Raw genomic sequence first — 18214 nt, 5'->3', positions numbered from 1 at the left:
TCAAAATGATGCTAATATCTTGGAGGAATGTCATGTCATGCATTACATCCAGCACACAACAGGCTCCTGACTAACTATTGCACCGCTTTATTCTTATTTATTCACATGTACCACAGGTGGTAGCTGACTGTGTGACATCCAGAGTTTGTATTATCGCACAGGAGGCTCTTCACACAATTACTGATCCTGTTTACAGAAGAGTATTAGATATATCAACTCAATGTACTCATTTGAAGCACAAGCAGCCTGTCCACATATTTATCAAGTGCGAGTAAACTGGGACTCACTCCACCATCAGCTGCTAAAAACCTTCTTTAACCGTGATATTCACAATGAATCCTTCAATCCTAAGAGATATTTCTATATTACTTTTTTTTTTGTGAACATTTAAACTTCTCATAATTAATTAAATGCTTCTTACTGTATTTTTACTTCATCTCTTTAATTTGTATTTTTACTTTAAATTTCTATACGAATATGTATAATTATTTGTATCTTACATTCTTATGTTTATATAATTAATTTCATTTTATTTGATCTTTTATTGTACATTTTAATTTGAATAGACATTGTTGTTTTGTTATCCTTTTATTGCACATTTGACTCTAACTTCTTATATTCATATAAATGATTGTATTTGTATTGTTAAATGAAGCAACTGTCATGAAACCCAATTTCCCCCTGGGATAAAGAACCCATTCAAACTGATAAAGTAAGTGTGCCTGTCATTCTTTCATTATGAGTAATGTTTGGTACCTCTTTCACCAGGAGGTGTGCAGCGGGGGTGTCGGGGGTGTAGAGGACCTTCCCCTGCAGCAGCGGCCTGAAGGTGGTCCAGATGTAGCGCAGGCCAGGTGTTTCTTCCAGGGTCTCGACCAGCGTCTGACAGAAAGCGTCTGCTAGAGAAGAGAGGAAGAGAAAGTCAAGAATCCTGCGTGCTAACTGTTCGTCTGAAGGAGGAAAGAAATAAGCCGTTTGATCTGCACCGTGAATTTGCAGAAGAAAACATGAGGCTGAAATTCATGTGAGACCCCCTTACCATACTCCTTCTGAACCTACAGTACTAAGCAAATATGAACATAGAAAGAAATAAAACATGCATTTAATAACTTATTTATTACTAAACCAGACATTTATTTTACATAATTTAAAGACCTCGATCTTCTGCCTCCAGAAACATAATGTTAATAATTTGTTAAATAATATCTGTATCATCAAAGTGCGCATGTTTTTCCCACAGCAGAAACACATCGCATGCATAAAGAGAGGCTGCTAGGTAACACACTGTAATACAGTGCCAGAAAATAATAACTGCATGAAACAAGTTTACACTGTATTCATGCAATCACTGCACTTCAGAATAAATATGATGATGGGATTTCTGGGGGTATATATGCACAACTATCATAAATATGATGTATATGCTACAGAAAAGCTGCAAGAAATACAGCTGTCAAACTAAATATGTTTTAATAACTCACAGCATATTAACCAGACTTTATAACACCAACATTTATGCATCAACAACTCTCTACTTATATTAAATTGTACTTGTATGAGTAACGGCCCGTCCACACAGCGGCGTGCGTTGAAGTTTGCCGGCGGACGTGTCTGAAACTCGACCAACAACCAATCACATGAATCTCCCGCCCCTGACACACAAGCAGCGGTTTGATTGGCTAGAGCTTGTACTGGCATACAATTCGATTGGCTGACGCTTCTGCCGAGGCTTCAAAAGTTGAACATTGCTCAACTTTTCCCGCGAGCCACGCCAGCAAAGCTCCGCGTCGCTTCCCACAATGCAGTTCGGCAAAAAGTGACGTCACCCCATTCAAAGTGAATGGTGAAGCTTTCAACGCACGCCGCTGTGTGGACGGGCCGTTATAGTTGGTCCTCTGGTCCTTTGCAGACCATGTACATGCACACAAACCTATTGTTCACACACTACAGGAAAGGGAAAACCAGAAAAAGCAGAATAGGCCCCATTAACATGCCATTGCTTCTATTTTTCAAGATGTGTTCCTGGTTTATAAATGGACTTCACTCTCATGAAGTGGACAGTTGCTGCCACCTCACTGCATTTCAGTTGATTTATTGACACACCATGTGGAAACAGGCCTAGAGTTCAGAGCTGAGGACAAGAGAGAAGTCAATGTGCTCAGCAGCTTTGGATCATTACTAATGTAACATATCTGCAGCGTTAATATTGCACGGTGCGTTCAGGGGACAGGAGTCTCTGCACTGCGAGGATGCCGCCTGCAGTACTCCAGCTTGTTGAGGATATAGGATTCCTGCAGCGCGGTACTTCATCAGACAATTGATGAGTGCAGAGAGTCGACGTCTGCCAGTCAATACGTCTGCTTCTTATCTCACTTTGTCATGACATCAGCACTTTCCATGTTTCCCTGTTAGACCACAACCCTCCTCCTCCTCCTCCTCCCCCCTCCTCCTCCTCCTCCTCCTCCTCCTCCTCCTCCTCCTCCTCCTCTCCTCCTCCTCCCCTCCTCCTCCTCTCCTCCTCCATCGCCCCATCAGGGAGGTTTTAGTGGCCATTTTCACTGCAATTAAACGTTAGCCTCTCTGCCTCCAGGCCATTTTCCCAGGTGCTCCTGGGAGGGGTGTGTGTGTGTGTGTGTGTGTGTGTGTGTGTGTAGCTACTTGCCGGCCCTTAGTCTTCGTGTGGCCAGCTGTTCCCTGCACACACACTACACTGATGTCACTTCCTGTAGTCAGCACGCTGCTGTTTCTTAGATATTTTGTGTTGAACATTCAAGAAAACGCTTTGAATGTATTAGATATCTGTAAACTGTGGCATGCATGTCAATCTTAAATTGGACCTGCCATGTGGTGAACAGATACATTGGGCCACAAATAATTAGAGGAAAAAACCTGTTTTGAGATGATGCTAGTCTTTTGTAGTTTCTTTCCAGATTTTGTATTTTTTTTGCAAAATATGGGACTTTTTACAAACAGAAATTATTTGGGTTAATATTTGGAGGATTTAGGAACAAATTACACATGAAATTAATTGGAGATAATTTTATATTATGCATTTCAAATCATAAAGTTGGGGTGTTTCCTCCAGCGTTGTATATATGTTATCTAAATGTTTTGAAAAGGCTTTAATCCCTGTTTTCCATCCAGAGGGAGTTTCTCTCAAACACACTCCCCCCCCCCCCCCCCCCAAACGCCTGCATTAGAATTATCTGTTTACTTCCGAAACATAGTGACATCACTATGTAACACTTGCGCTTCTATTGGCTAGTGCATACCGTGGTAGGCTAAGATAATCATTATCGACTTCACTAGTATACAGTGGAGTGGAGGAGATACAGTTGCAAGAAAAACCCTTTGGATTCTCCACACATAGCGTTGTGTGTTCCTTCCAAACAACTCAACTTTGGTTTCATCTGTCCACAGAATATGTTGCCAGTAGTGCTGTGGAACATCCAGGTGCTCTTTTGCAAACTTCAAACGTGCAGCAATGTTTTTTCTGGACAGCAGTGGCTTCCTCCGTGGTGTCCTCCCATGAACTCCATTCTTGTTCAGTGTTTTACGTATCGTAGATTCGTCAACAGAGATGTTAGCATGTGCCAGAGATTTCTTTAAGTCTCTAGCTGACACTCTAGGATTCTTCTTCACCTCATTGAGCATTCTGCGCTGTGCTCTTGCAGTCATCTTTACAGGACGGCCACTCCTAGGGAGAGTAGCAACGGTGCTGAACTTTCTCCATTTATAGACAATTTGTTTTACCGTGGACTGATGAACATCAAGGCTTTTAGAGATACTTTTCTAACCCTTTCCAGCTTTATGCAAGTCAACAATTCTTAATCGTAGGTCTTCTGAGAGCTATTTTGTGGGAGGCATGGTTCACATCTGGCAATGCTTCTTAAGAATAGCAAATTCAAAACTGGTGTGTATTTTTTATAGGGCAGGGCAGCTTTAACCAACACCTCCAATCTCGTCTCATTGATTGGACTCCAGGTTGGCTGACTCCTGACTCCAATTAGCTCTTGAAGAAGTCTTTAGCCTAGGGGTTCACATACTTTTTCCACCCTGCACTGTGAATGTTGACATGGTGTGTTCAATAAAAACATGAAAACATATAATTGTTTGTGTGGTATTAGTTTAAGCAGACTGTGTTTGTCTATTGTTGTGACTTAGATGAAGACCAGAACACATTTTATGACCAATTTATGCAGAAATCCAGGTAATTCCAAAGGGATCACATACTTTTTCTTGCAACTGTATTTGAATCAGCTCCTGTATGTATTTCATTGAAAACCGTTTTTTAATGGAATCATGATATACTGAAAGACAACTTAAAAAAAAGAGTGTGCTACTTTATTTAATACAAATTATTTGATTATGAGAGAGATTTTTTAAGAACCAAAATGCTCAGAGATGAAAAACTCTTCTCCGTGATGGAGCATGAATATAGATAACACTCAAGCACTTGTATCCTGGGAGAGATATATCAGGTTTTAATATTGTGTGTGCTAAAGGGAGCATCAGATTACAGCGGTTTGAATCTCTACGGAGACGTGACGGAGAGTTATGCCTTTTTTTTCAAAACGAGGGAACAAGAGAATCTGTTCTGTGTAGAGGCTTTAGCCACAGTCAAATAATTGCTTGGAGCCTCGAGTCAGCCCCCTCAACTTACCTGCAAATTTAATCAATTTGAGTTGCACCCTGGAGACGGGCTCAATTCAGCATCACGGCGACACACACTCACATTTGCACACACACAGAAAAGGATATTACTCGAGGTTCACGATACTCATATTTCAGGTATTTCATGCAAGACAGACACACATTTATATGAGAATGACATGTCAGTCTGAATCGAAGTACCACACGAATCAATCGAGCAGTTTCTTACAAGAGCTACAAATCAAGTGCTGTCAGCGGCATTCCTGAACAAAGTCAAATAAAGTTGAATAAATGTCACGGCAGTCCCTCTCAGGAGACGGAGAGGCGCTCTGACATTTCTCTCTGCTCCACACTCAGGTATCTGCCTCAGTGTGTATTACAGGGGGGGCTTAAACCAGAAATAAAGGGTACCCATTACTAATTATTTGAAGAGACGCCCGGGGGCTAATCCTCAGAGGATGACAGCACGAGTCTCGAGATAATTAGTTATGAACAATGTCAGGGAGAATCACACGGGGGACGGATGAGAGAGGAAAGCTTATTTTGACAGAACTTGATGTTTAAATCACTTTCAATCAAGAAGTCCGCAGCAAACAAAGATAACGTTTTACTTCAGTGCTACATGCAAAGCTACAGCGACTTAAGTAGACAACATGAGCCAACCCACTAATCTTAAGATCTAACTTCACGGACATGTGTATGAATGTAAGTGTGTGCTGTTGCAGAGACTTGTTATTGCACATGTGTAAAAGTTAAAGTTCCTGCAGTGGATGAACAGTTATTTATGTTTTTGGATAACGACGCAGACTTTGCTGTCAGCCATTAATTGGGACGGGAACATTGCTGAGCCATTAACTAAACTCAGTGTTGGCTCCTCTACTATTCCTCCGAGTGTGCTTTCACACACAAAAAGCAGTTGTAATTGGCCATTATGCAGACATGCTGCATACTCCAGATTCATTTAACTGTACACAGACTGGCAGAAGGAAATGGCACGGCGTATCCACAGCAGCCATTAGCATGCTAACAGAGACGTTAGTGCTTATTCTGTACGGAGGACACTGTGTTTGTGCTAATTGTGGCTGGCACAAGCATGCAATTCCACTTTGCTGTGTTCACGATATTCCCCGGGAATATAAGCTGCTTATTAAAATCTAATTTTGTGCAGTTGTCTCCAAAGAACAGACATTTAATGAAGCAGGAACACACGGTCTCTAATGAGCTCAAGGCTGCAGGAAGATGCACTGAAGATCTGAAAATAAAAATATTTTATGGATTTTCAAAGCATCCCCACCAACACCTACAACAACTCTGATACTTGTATTTTACTCTGACTTTTTAAAATGAAATCTGCCTGACTATTTATTCCCTAGTATGTGCATTATGTGCACCAATACAGCATCAACATGAATTGTATTTATTTATATTAAACTGAATAGGTTACAATTAGAGTATGTCTTGATACATTTGTTTCTATGTTTTCATTTGCAGTGTAGGTTAGCAACAAAAAAACATAAATAATATGTAACTAAATGGACATTTATTTGAATAGAGGATACTTATTTACCTATAAATCATATATGCATTGTGCTGGCACTTTCACACCAAATTATAATGATTTAGTTGAATTGAAATGGTTGCATCCCTAATCCCATGTTTACAGGTTTATACAGAGCATTTGTTCAGGAGAATGAGAGAGAAATGGAGACAGCTGCAGGACAGTTTCAAGTATTACTGAACTTTATGTGAGTAAAATTGCTGGATGGAGTAAAATACAAATTCAGAAGTCAATAAAGTGTTTTAGTGACACCATCTGTCCTCTGAGGGGAGTTTGGGTTACCATATGTTCTTATTATCAGGTTCCAATAGATAAGTGGTTCTGGAATACTTCAAATATATGGGGTGCCCAGCTTTTAGATGAAATGAGAGGATCTGATTTGATTGGGGGTGACTGAAGCCAGCCCTGTTACCGTGTTCCTCATCAGAGCCGGTTAGTGTGCAGCTCAGCGCCAACAGTGCCACAGGTGTGTGTGTGTGTGTGTGTGTGTGTGTGTGTGTGTGTGTGTGTGTGTGTGTGTGTGTGTGTGTGTGTGTGTGTGTGTGTGTGTGTGAGGCGTCACAGCTGACTGAGCCATGCAACACAGATTCATCAAAACACAACCCATTGTGTGTTTCCTTACCCACAAGCACACTTTTATAAGGGATTACAGGGGTCTCGATCAAATAAAATGAGTATTTTATTAAATATACAACCTATCTAACCCACAGAAATGCAGAGAACTTTAATTTCACTTCAATATGGCGGCATATTACAGCCATTCTAGGCCAATTTAAGATTGATAGCCAGCTAGGGGGGGTTATTCCAAGAATAAATCACATTTTAAGTCTTTATTTTACAAGAAACAAACTTTATATATTTGAGAGTGACAAGAGAGTGTGATGCAATCTTCTATATTGTTAGCACGTGGTTTCTTGACAAACATTGTTTTCTTGTTTTACTGGTTGCAAAAACAAGTCTTGCCTACCACGACCGCATACAGAAACATGATTAAGACATGATTACAGTGGGACACCTTTATGAAGCACTCACCAGAGCTGTTTCCCGCAGCAATGGAGACTGGCTCCTTGTTGTCCGTCAGTGGAGGTGAGCTGCGGCTCATATTGACGTCAGGCTGCTTTCCACACAGGAGCATATTGATGCTGCCCATCATGTCTGCTCGGAAATCCAATGCACTGGCCGCCTGGAAGATCATGGAGCTCTGCAGTCTAGCCACCTGGAGACAAGAGAGTCAAAGTTAGAAAATACAGGGAAAAAGCCACATCATGGTATACTTTAAAATATGGATTCCTGTCAGGTGTAGGGACACTTACCTCCTCAAACACTGGTAATGCATCTCGAGTGGTTTTCCCCAACAGGGAGGCGGTGACTGCTGCATTCAGATCCAGAGCTGCAGGCACCTGAAGGAGGGAAACCACTCAATACAGGAGCTCCAAAAAGGAAATATCCAAGGCATTTGAGAACGTTTGACATTTTTAAAATGTTTCCTTTATTATTTCCTGAGTTGTACAGCCAAGATTTACTGTTAAAATATCCACATGAATTCACGTTTTTCATTTCCTGAGATCACCTGTGGCGTCCTAACCTTAGCCTCTCGCTGGGACAGATCTAGACGGAGACATTATACGACAGTGCTAATGTGTACAACTGCATACCAATTGTAAATTGTGTTTTAACATCGTCATCCCTGGCTCTGGTTAATAAAAACTGCATTAAGCGTCGCTGTGTGTCACTGTGACATTCTGCAGGTACACAGTACGCGTCCAATTACAGGAACCGAATGGCGTGCCCTTTTAACTGCCGTAGTTTTTATGCATCAGGAAAAGGGTTGAACTAGTAGCGGATGCACTTACAGGAAATGAAATGACACTTGGAAAACACATGTAAAGAGGAGCAGAGGGTTCTCAGAAAAACAGCTGAGTCATCCATAAACTGAGGTAGATATTTCACCGTTCAAACTCTCCTTTGCGTTTGTTTTGATAGTTGTTCATAGTAATATTTGTTGAGTTAATAAGGAGATTAAAGCCAGACAAAGAAAACACACCTTGACATTTGATTGACCTTTCCTACCCGTGCATTGTGTTCCTGAAATGATTTCCAGAAACACAAACAGAGACGTGGCGGTGATAAACCCTGACTTCCTCTCTTGTCCTTTCCTTTATGTTTCTGTCACTATCACAATCACTCAGCAGCGTCGGGCTTTAAGTGTGAAGCCTTGATGTTCTCTTCCATCCATTTGCTCACGGCGCTGAAGAGCCTCCCCTCATATCTTGTCTGAGCATTTTTTTATTCCTCTCCAAAAAATGCCTGCGGGCTTAAATTGTTCAAATGCTCTCCCCTACCAACTTCCTGCCTTATCACTTATTTATGGGATTTGCTGTCCCATATATTTCCTCTCAGAGATAAACTCAAAGAAGAGTGCAGGCTTTCATCATCCCAAAGGGAAGCTGCAGATTTAAAAGAACTGAACAAAACATTGGTACTTATAAATAATTCCCTCCTGATTGAAATCACTGGAAGAAACGGCGGTGCACGTGACAATGACAAATGTAAAAGCTATGTACAGAAAATGATTTATCAGTCACAATGAAACTGCATTTAAGATAATGGAGCAGCAATGAAATGTAGTTTTTTTCCTGACAGGGGATGCTTAGCAGCTTTTTACTTTGAACATATTCCTTCATGTCTCTAAGTCACTGAACCTGACAAGCAGAATGTAACTTTAAAATTGGTTACTCAATTGTCTGGCACAGAAAATCATTGTCTTTGAAATTCAATTTACTGCAGGCCAAGCGAGACGTACTGTATAGTTAGAACAGATAACGTTCCCCAAATAATTGTAAACTGTATTAAGCTGCGGAGTCTCATTTTACAGGACGTAACTGATGGAATATCCATGCTGGAAATTACCTCTGTGCAGCCGTGTTTACTCCTATTACTCATCTCTCAATTTAGAATATATCTCATAACTCCGGCAGAGAGATCAGTGCATATTGTAGCAAACAAATATGACAGACAATATCACAGTGAATCATTTAAGACATTTCTATCAATGTAAAGGCAGACTGGCTAGCTGAAGCTTGAAGATTAAAATGTTTTGATCAACCCTGAACAAAGGTCATGATAGTTTAGGAATAAAACTGCATCACAAATAACAGTAAAAAGGTATAATAGTGGTTTTCAAAACACGGCACACGTGCTTCTATTGGATAGCTTAGAGTTTAGCTCATTTGAACCTAATGCACAAGCACTTTGTTTATTTTAGTTTTGAGTTGTTATCTTTATGGTTTATTGTGTTTATTGAAAGTCGCTTCGGATAAAAGCGATTGTGAAATGGAATGGAAGCTGACAGTGGATCAAGAGGCTAGATATAGTGTATATTAGACGTGGGTGACCTTGCAGAGCAGGAATTAGGTGCAGACCCTACAGTGTCCCCAATTAATGTTAACACCGCTCCCAAATGAATTCACTCTCCAAAAAAGGAGACTAATTGTGTCCCGGTCACTATTAAAGCTCCTCCAGATCTCAGAGTTGCGACTTGTTGATGTGGTCTCACCTCTGAGAAAACGTTCCTCTCGTCCAGGTTTGTCAGCAGAACTCTCTGAGCGTTGAGCAGCTGCTGAGGATCGAGCAAGCAGCTGACATTTTGGAAAGACTCCTTCTCTGACGCCGTGCTAAACTGGATGTACTCGTCTAGATCTGTCCCCTCACACAGGACGCTCTGCAGGGCGCCGGGCCGCGGGGCGCTCATCATCTGAAAAAAACAAAATCTCAGAACTTAGCATTGGATCATATTCTATTTAATCATGTGTTGTGTCCTAGCATGCAACATAGAATATAAATCAATCTTTTGACTTTATCATCCTCTAATAAATACTGACATACGCGACAAACTTTTAGAACGACACACACAGACGAGGAACTTTGACTTCCCGTGCACACGCTACATCTTGAAGCAGCATGGATCTTTTCATCAGTGCACATTGTATTTGAGCATCCTTATCGATGTCAGAGAAACATAATTACCTTCCTGCAGCTCATCTGATATCACTCTGTACATACCCTGCATCAATTGGGGAGCGTTAAGAGACAAGACACTCTTATTGCTGTTAAGACTTCATTTCATTCATTACCTACTGAAGTCATCTTCAAACAACCTTTTTTCATCGTCTGCTTTGATTATAAACCGTCAAGACAAGCAGTCCCACAGGCAGCGCTTCTTGGCCGGGACGTTTTAAACGCTCAAACACAAATCTCCTGGCACATTTGCGCTTTTGAACATTTTGGTAAATGATGTTATTTACGCGAGGAGGTATCAAATCATGTTTCAAAGCAGCTGGGATTCTTATCGGAGGCTGTTTGCAGGCAGTCACGAGATGATACTCACTGGGTTGAGTTTAATCTGAGCGTTCAGGAGGCTTTGGACGACCGATGGAGGCACCGACAAGTCCTCTTCCAGATGAGCGGAGAAGGTTTCATTGTCTCTCAGAAGGCTCCTCAGGATCACTGGCCGAGCTGAAACAAAGATGGAGAATTGTGACTTTTACAGAAATGCACTTTCTGAAACAACAGCAGTGTTCTTCCTTAAATGTTTCAGTTGAAATGTCCAACTTTTGGCATTTGTTGACATCCATTTACATGCAAAACAGGTTTGACTGTATGATATACTATGCATTTCTTTATTAAATACATGTAAACATATTTTTTATTGCCGTTAAGTTGATGCTGTACGGTTAAAATGTGCTGCCATTTGTGTGTGACATGAAATAACTCAAGGGTACATGGATTTGACTCTCGGTGTCCTAGCAGAAAAGTGTTGTATTTCAGAGTTTTTTCAAACGCAGCATTATTTTGATACTTGCATCCATGTTTTAGCTCCTCACTCGCCATCTGCACTGCAGATATGTTGCAGCCTGCAGCCTTTATGTCTCTGCCTCCCTTCTTTGTCTATTCTCCTGCATTTGACTTCCACAGTACTGTTCACAAAGAAGTGTGTCATTTGCCTTAATGGACATCTGTCAACGATGGAAGAGAGTGTGTCTGTGGAGCTAATAGGACAGCAGGATGTATTCTGAAATGCAAACATTAAAAGTCCGTGTCTTCAGGATCACTGCAGTGCAGCTGCCCAGCAATGTTATCCTAACTGAAAGAAACAAGGGCCAAACTCATGGAAATGAACCCTCTTCATGCATGCACGTTATGGAAATATAGTGTTTTGTTTTACATGTTGCTTTGCAGTTGAGTTTGAATGAAGCTTTTTGTTAATTAAATTGTTGGTTTGTGAAATGCTGTTGAATACTCGAGCTGAACGAGAGCCAGAGGAGACCATTTGCTGCTAAACATGCTGCTGATTGTTAAACACATGTTCTCCTGATTAGCTGCACACCTATAGACTGCTCATTGAGAAGTGCACACTCTGCATCTCTTCAACACGTGTGTTCTGCTCTCAGAGACTCACAAAGAGATGCTGGAGGGGTTACATCATTGAATTAGATCAGCACTTTTGCAAGTGTAACACATGCAAGGTAGTCAATTATCAGGATGTGGGCGGATGTGATACTGGGTGACTCAGAGTTCAATGAGGATACGAGTTTGTTAAAAACAACAATCATTCAGCATTGTGTGGAATGAATGATGCTGTTTGTGTTATAATAGCCTTAAAGCAGCAGCAGCATGAGGTGAGATCCGGCAGGAGGAACATGCTGTTTCTGATTGAAGTGACCACCTCAGTCTTTCAATCAACCTTTGGTAACATAAAAAATGGACGACAACATCACCTCTGCCTTCAGTTGTTTCGATAGCACTCAGTCTCATTCTTGTTAATGACCTTTCTGCTCTCAGCCAATCCCGTTAATTATGCCCGTGCTCAGATCTCTCATGGATTTAATCTTGTATATTACAAGCCGGCGACCCCGAAATGCAAATGGCCCCCGAGCCGTTTGTTGAACAGCAGGCCCCCTCCCGCCTTTGTGTTTTTGCAAATGAGGTGGCGTATGAAAATCTGAATATCATCAGGCTAAATGAGCCTAATGCAAAGCAGCAACTTATCAAGACAAACGATGTGTCAGTCTGCAAGGCAAATTGCATCATAAATAATCACGCGCCATTGTTTTTGAGGGATAAAGGGGAATAACAAATCCTGAGACTTGTCATCACCATGAAGGGGATACTTTCACTGATGGAGAGGACGTAACAAAGACGCAGCACACAGATTGTTGCTGAGGAAGAATATAGTACAGTGGCAATAAAACTTGTACATGAAGAAGACTCATTTCCATGATTGTGTTTGAGTGCTGCCAAAAAGGATTCCCTCAAAGTGTAACGGGGTGGCTTTAAATGTGTTGTTTTGTCCCCTGGATTATATACATGGTTTTATATGTGTACAATTATCATAATACCAACTTTTGCAAATGTAAGGCCTTTGATCAGTGGGTTATAGACTCAGCTTCCATTGTGCTACCTCATTCAGCGATTATCTGAATGGAAAACTTGGACTTTGTGATGGCTACAGACATGCGTTTCCGTGGTCCTTTGGGGAAGTTACTTCCTGGTTCAGCAAAAGGCGTGGCTGAGGGCTGAGGGCTGAGGACTCCTATATACTCGATCCAATTTGGGACAAACCATGTGCTTCCAATCCTTTTGTATTCTGTTTCTCTTAACTACCTATTTTCTTCTATTTGGTTTGTCTTAGCTTACCATTCTGGCAGGTGGGTTTGTTCAGTCAACACCTGTTTAATCGCTGTTATATGTCTGAGTGTTTTTTTCTGATGACCTCTTTTATAGGCCTATGATTCTTGTTTTTAATTGGCACAAATAAAAAACCCAGTTCCTTTAAACAACTCCTGTGTCCTGTATGCCTAATGCAAATGTAAGTCCTTTCATCAGCGGGTTAAAGGCTCAGTCATCATTGTATTTCCATTTGTGGCGAAAGTGATTTAAAATACTTCATGCAAATCATGTTAGCAAATCTTGTTCATTTTAATATACTTTGCACATTTCTCTTCAAAGCTACCTCTTTATAAATCTGCACAGCTATCCACTTTCAAACCCAATACTGCACACAATTGTTTTCCATTTATTTTGTCATATTTTACAATTGATTTTCTCTTTCTGTGTCTATCTATGTATGCATTATGCACACCCCTGTACTGTATGTGAATCCTATATGGCAATACACCCGTCTCTGATTATGACTTATACTCTAAACTAGTTTTTTTCATATAGAGTACCATTGCAAGGTCTCTGCATTAAGACCTTGGTGTTCTTACCCTCAGCAGTGTTGGTCTGGGACAAGACGGAGTCCCACTGCTCCAGGTCGTCTGCCAGCAACAGGGCCTTGCTGAGAATAGATCTGTTCACCACCAGCGTCTGCAGCTCCACTAACATCCCAGCAACTCTGCAAAAAACACCAGAAACTGATCAGAAACAACAACCATCATATTCTGTTTGCTCCTCATGTGCAGCTTGTGCGTACATGGAGTTGTTGAAGTTGTTGACTTGTCCCGGTGTCTCCCCCGGGGTGGGGGAGTTCAGACAGGGGTTGTTGATGTTGCACATCATCCCCTGCAGCCAGGGCAGCACGCCGGCCGAGGGCATGGCTTTGTTTGGGTAGTGACCTGCAGGAAGACACGGTTTGTATTATTATATTCTCCTGAATATCACAAATTCACAATATGGACTAGTGCAATATTCCATTATGCCCAGTATTTGTTAAAGGCTAATTATGTGTTTGAATATCATTTTGAAGTAGTTATGTGAAGCTGCAGAGAAATTGTTTTTGTTTTTGTACAGACTTAGACACATATTTTATTTGTACAGATGCTCTTAAAAGAAAATTATGATTAAAAATGTATCAATCCCTTCAATATTGTGAATCACATCAATTTTCAAAGTCATGCTTTTCCAAAACATTGTAATAGTTATTATGCAAGCACACATCCCAACTAAGAGGTTGTGCATACTTACATTGTCCTTTAAACACAGGCTTGTTGGTGGAGCGCACCCCAACCAGGATGAAGAAGAGGAACAGAGGCCAGATCACTTCCACCACCAGACGCACCTGCATGCATGAGAACAGAGAAAAGCTTATTTTCATTATTTGTTTATGGAATACATGAGTGGAACATATCATGGCTCACAGCATTTGCATTGTATATTCCTAAAAATGCGACATCATGCAGCAGCGTGACAAAAACTGGTAAAGTCAAAGCAAAGGAGATTGTACCATGAGTGTTAGATGCTGTGTATCCATGAGATTTTGCTAAGCTCTATTCTATATGTTTTTACTCCAGCTCTTCCTGGATTGATAGAGAAACCGTCAGTGTCTCCTGCAGAAGAATCTAATCTTCTCCCGGATGAAGAGCACCTAGCACCTCTTCTTCACTTCTAACACAACCACTTCCACGCCTTTAGGCAACATGTGACGTGTTAGGTTTGTATTTCCTCCTCAGGAGAAATGTGTGAAGAGAAAGCACAATTTAATGACCTCTTTCTTGAAATCCTGCAGCCTTGATGGATGCTCTGTGGAGACAAAGCACCAAGAGTTGGGAGGGCTAAGCATGTATCTGAATCAGGTATTCCTGAGGTCCACTGGACTACTTATCCGTCACTGTGGAAACAGTTTCTTTATGCAAGAGTCAAGGTAGTGCGCTCCTCTGAAAGCGGAGGGAAAACTAGCAATTGTACATTTCGTAATTCAGTGAGAGGAAATATCTAGCAGGAGGACAAAGCTGCAGCTACTCCTGCCTTCACTTTGTTTAACCTCTCAGGCTTTTATGCCCCCACACGCTAACCTGGGCTGGCCCTCTCTTCGTGCACGCTCTCTACAATCCCCTGCGCCGTCATGTCCAGCAGGAAACAGCTACACTGTCTTCATAATTAAAGAGGAGGTGAGAAAATACAATAACACATATGGCTTAAAATACCACAGCTCCATGGCAACGTTATCAATTACAGTTACTGCAGCACAAGAGGGATTTTATTCAGTTGAACATGCATTAAGCCTTAGTATTACAATTGTGTCAAGAATTACTTTTCAACTATTTCAAAGAAAGCAGATAGAGAATTTCAAATTGCAAGTCCTTTAATTCCCTGCAGTGTGTGTGCGTGTGCGTGTGCGTGTGTGTGTGTGTGTGTGTGTGTGTGTGTGTGTGTGTGTGTGTGTGTGTGTGTGTGTGTGTGTGTGTGTGTGTGTGTGTGTGTGTGTGTGTGTGTGTGTGTGTGTGTGTGTGTGTGTGAGAGGAGTTGTAGTTCAGCTGAGAGGGTGAATTATAATGTATTCCATGGGAAAGGCATGGAGAGGGAACACAGCGATCATGGAGACTTTCTCAGACTGCCTCCCCAAGCGTCTGCCATCGGACACAAGCTTCCTTTATGAATAGATAATCTCCTCCTATGAAATTATGTGAAATACTGGACCATAAAATCAGTTTCATGCCTGTTATAAAATCTTAAAATGCCTGCTGAGGCATTCATATAATTGGTCATTAACCTCCACAAACCCTCCACAAGCTCCATTGTCCTTGTAACTCCCACTGGTTTTGTCTAATACTGATATCTCATGTCGACGTCGTCCAAATATTCTACATTCAGAGCACATGAACTCCACTGCCCTCTCACATAGTCTCCCTGTTCCTTCTGCTAGTTGATCAAATTAACAAGGAGAATATTTCCCAGATACAAAGTTCTGAAATAGCAAAAGACTTTGCACTGAGTCATTCCTAGAAACTTTGATGAAAGCAGATTTTGTTGTGAAGGTGTCTTTTGTTCGCTGCCAGTGGGAGGATGCTCCTGCTGTAAATCAAACACACACTGCAGCTCTTTGTAGCAGACACACACATATAACGAGACTCAGCGACAACTTGTTGAAATGCAGCAGTGACACATCTCCCCCAGCATGGGACCTCATGTCCAGCGTGAGGGGGGGGGGCAAGGATTGCAATAAAGCCATATATATCACCATATTGTGTATCACCAGCAATGGATTATGGGAGACTTGAGCTCAACAGCAGAGTTAGGATATCATTTGCAAAGTTTTCTCTTTCCATCAATGACGTTTGCATAGGCTTGCATTCATATAAAGGCACTAGTATTAATGTTTAAGCTTTAAAAGTAAATTGACAAATTCTATGATATTATCTACAATTATATACAACATTTTTACTCCAACTTCCTTTTTTTATATGAATATTTTCATTCTTTTTGTCATCTTTTATTGCACATTTTGATTTCAACTTCTTATGCTTACATCATTATTTCATTATATTTTATTGCAGACTTACTTTAACTTCTTATTTTAATTTCTTATTTATATATTGTATGTTATTAATTAATCTTTTAAATGCCCACTTGTAACCTTAACTTCTTATATTTAAATACTTTTTTCATTTGAAGCATTTACTACGTTTTCTGATGCTTAAATAAAAAGAGTCCCAAATAATCCAAAGATGAGACGCTAACCTGAACTATAAGAGGCTAAGTGTGCATAACTCAAATGTGTAAGTGCTTGCTTAGGCTGAAAATAACTGCTGAAAACACTGCAGATATTGTAAACCTGAAATAAAACAAGTCAGATGTACTTTTGTATGCACGTAAAGCTGGTGAAGCAAGAGCACTGAAAGCAGTGAAAATGAGGAAAAGCAGGTCAAAGTTGATCTGAAGTTTAGCGGTGGGATAGTTGATGATTGTACTGTCAGTGTCAGTTTGTGTGTGAGGTGTAACAGCAGTTTCAAAGAAAGCTAAAGAGTAAATAATACAACTTGTTGTCTGGTAATATTGTTGTAAACTGTGGACTTTTGAGCCAACATTGCTAAGAGGAGTAAAGTTTCACATCTGTGTAAAAATCACAGGTGCAAATATGATATGATAGGAATATTTGAAGCACTTGAAGACAGTTGAATTAACAGTTTGCATGTTAGCTCTTGAAGTTGATGGAGCAGCATATGCACTAAACAAGTTTAAATGATGAAAGCTGAGCAGAGAGTGAGTTGAAGTTTGCACCATCAGTGTCAGTTGAATAATCTGTTAATTGTCTGCTATGATTTTTGTAAACTCTGCACATTCAGCAAACATTTCTGAGTTGTGGCAGTGACATGGAGTTTGTAAGAGGAACCAGAGACAGTGTTTGCCCTTCAAACAAAGCGTTTTAACATCTGTCATCCCTCCCTATTCCATCTATTAGTCCACACTGGCTGTTAGAGCAGGAAGTCAGGCCATGTGACATAATGTGCAGCAGAGACAGATCTGCTCAAATTGAAGGTGACACGTGGAATTGGTGTGCATTAAGGAGAGATTGTTCTCTGAAGGCAGCTTACTGCTATAGGAGGCTGTTTGGTAGTAAATCCCTGCACTCATGAATAACTTGATAACACTGACCACACTGAGCAGACATATATTTATATATCAATACACACACACATTGATTTGCAGAGCGTACCTTTTGTCTCTTCCGCAGAGTGAAGTTCTTCCACAGCAGCAGAGTGAACTGCGTCAGGAGACCCATTACAGCTTATCCTGGCAATATCCTGCCAAAGCGTCGCTATGGCAACTGGCCCACTTAATAAACCCTGCAGGGAATAAAAAGCAGAGTTTGGTTTTTTAATACAGAAGGAGCAATGCATCTTGGGGGAGTGCCACTAATCATTCACTTCCCGGGCCTCGGGGCTCTCGGTGCAGCACCTGTTCCAAGAATTATTATCACCTCCACTCAGCGAGGCTCATGCGCACGCTCCCTGTGTGCACCTATTAAAGAGCACTTGCTTGTTTTATTTAATGTACTGCACATTACATGATTAGGCCAAAAACAAAATATATATCATTTTCCTCTTAAAGGGGCGTCACGCACTACATATCCTCTTTTAATGAATCAGCCTGTTTGTGGTGAAGCAAAAGACAGACCTCACTGTTCATACGGACGAGAGATAGTTGTCAAATCTTTATTGCAGATTTTATAAGCCACTGAGCACTGATGACACAGACAATAAACAAAGAGATCTGCTGTGGCAT

The 18214-nt window shown here is 40.9% G+C and overlaps 1 protein-coding gene across 3 annotated transcripts in view; it reads right to left on the bottom strand.

Annotated features, from left to right (window-relative positions):
- LOC117559274 (phospholipid-transporting ATPase ABCA1-like) overlaps positions 1 to 18214 on the bottom strand; it is a 135226-nt gene that overhangs the window by 110336 nt on the left and 6676 nt on the right. For 2 of the 3 annotated variants that reach the window (XM_034236066.1, XM_034235991.1), the window contains exons 2-10: positions 17646 to 17775; positions 14177 to 14270; positions 13686 to 13827; positions 13480 to 13607; positions 10599 to 10726; positions 9768 to 9965; positions 7525 to 7611; positions 7244 to 7427; positions 757 to 899 (exon numbers count right to left, since the gene is read on the bottom strand). In XM_034236066.1, the coding sequence (XP_034091957.1) occupies positions 757 to 899; positions 7244 to 7427; positions 7525 to 7611; positions 9768 to 9965; positions 10599 to 10726; positions 13480 to 13607; positions 13686 to 13827; positions 14177 to 14270; positions 17646 to 17711 (1170 nt within the window). In that variant the 5' untranslated portion in view covers positions 17712 to 17775. The remainder of the gene's footprint in view (positions 1 to 756; positions 900 to 7243; positions 7428 to 7524; positions 7612 to 9767; positions 9966 to 10598; positions 10727 to 13479; positions 13608 to 13685; positions 13828 to 14176; positions 14271 to 17645; positions 17776 to 18214) is intronic. The other variant, XM_034236150.1, reaches the window with a different exon arrangement.

This window comes from Gymnodraco acuticeps, unplaced genomic scaffold, assembly GCF_902827175.1.
Source record: "Gymnodraco acuticeps unplaced genomic scaffold, fGymAcu1.1, whole genome shotgun sequence".
Lineage (NCBI taxonomy): Eukaryota > Metazoa > Chordata > Actinopteri > Perciformes > Bathydraconidae > Gymnodraco > Gymnodraco acuticeps.
The sequence above is the reverse complement of the archived record's forward strand: the minus strand, read 5'-3'. Positions and strand labels throughout refer to the sequence as shown.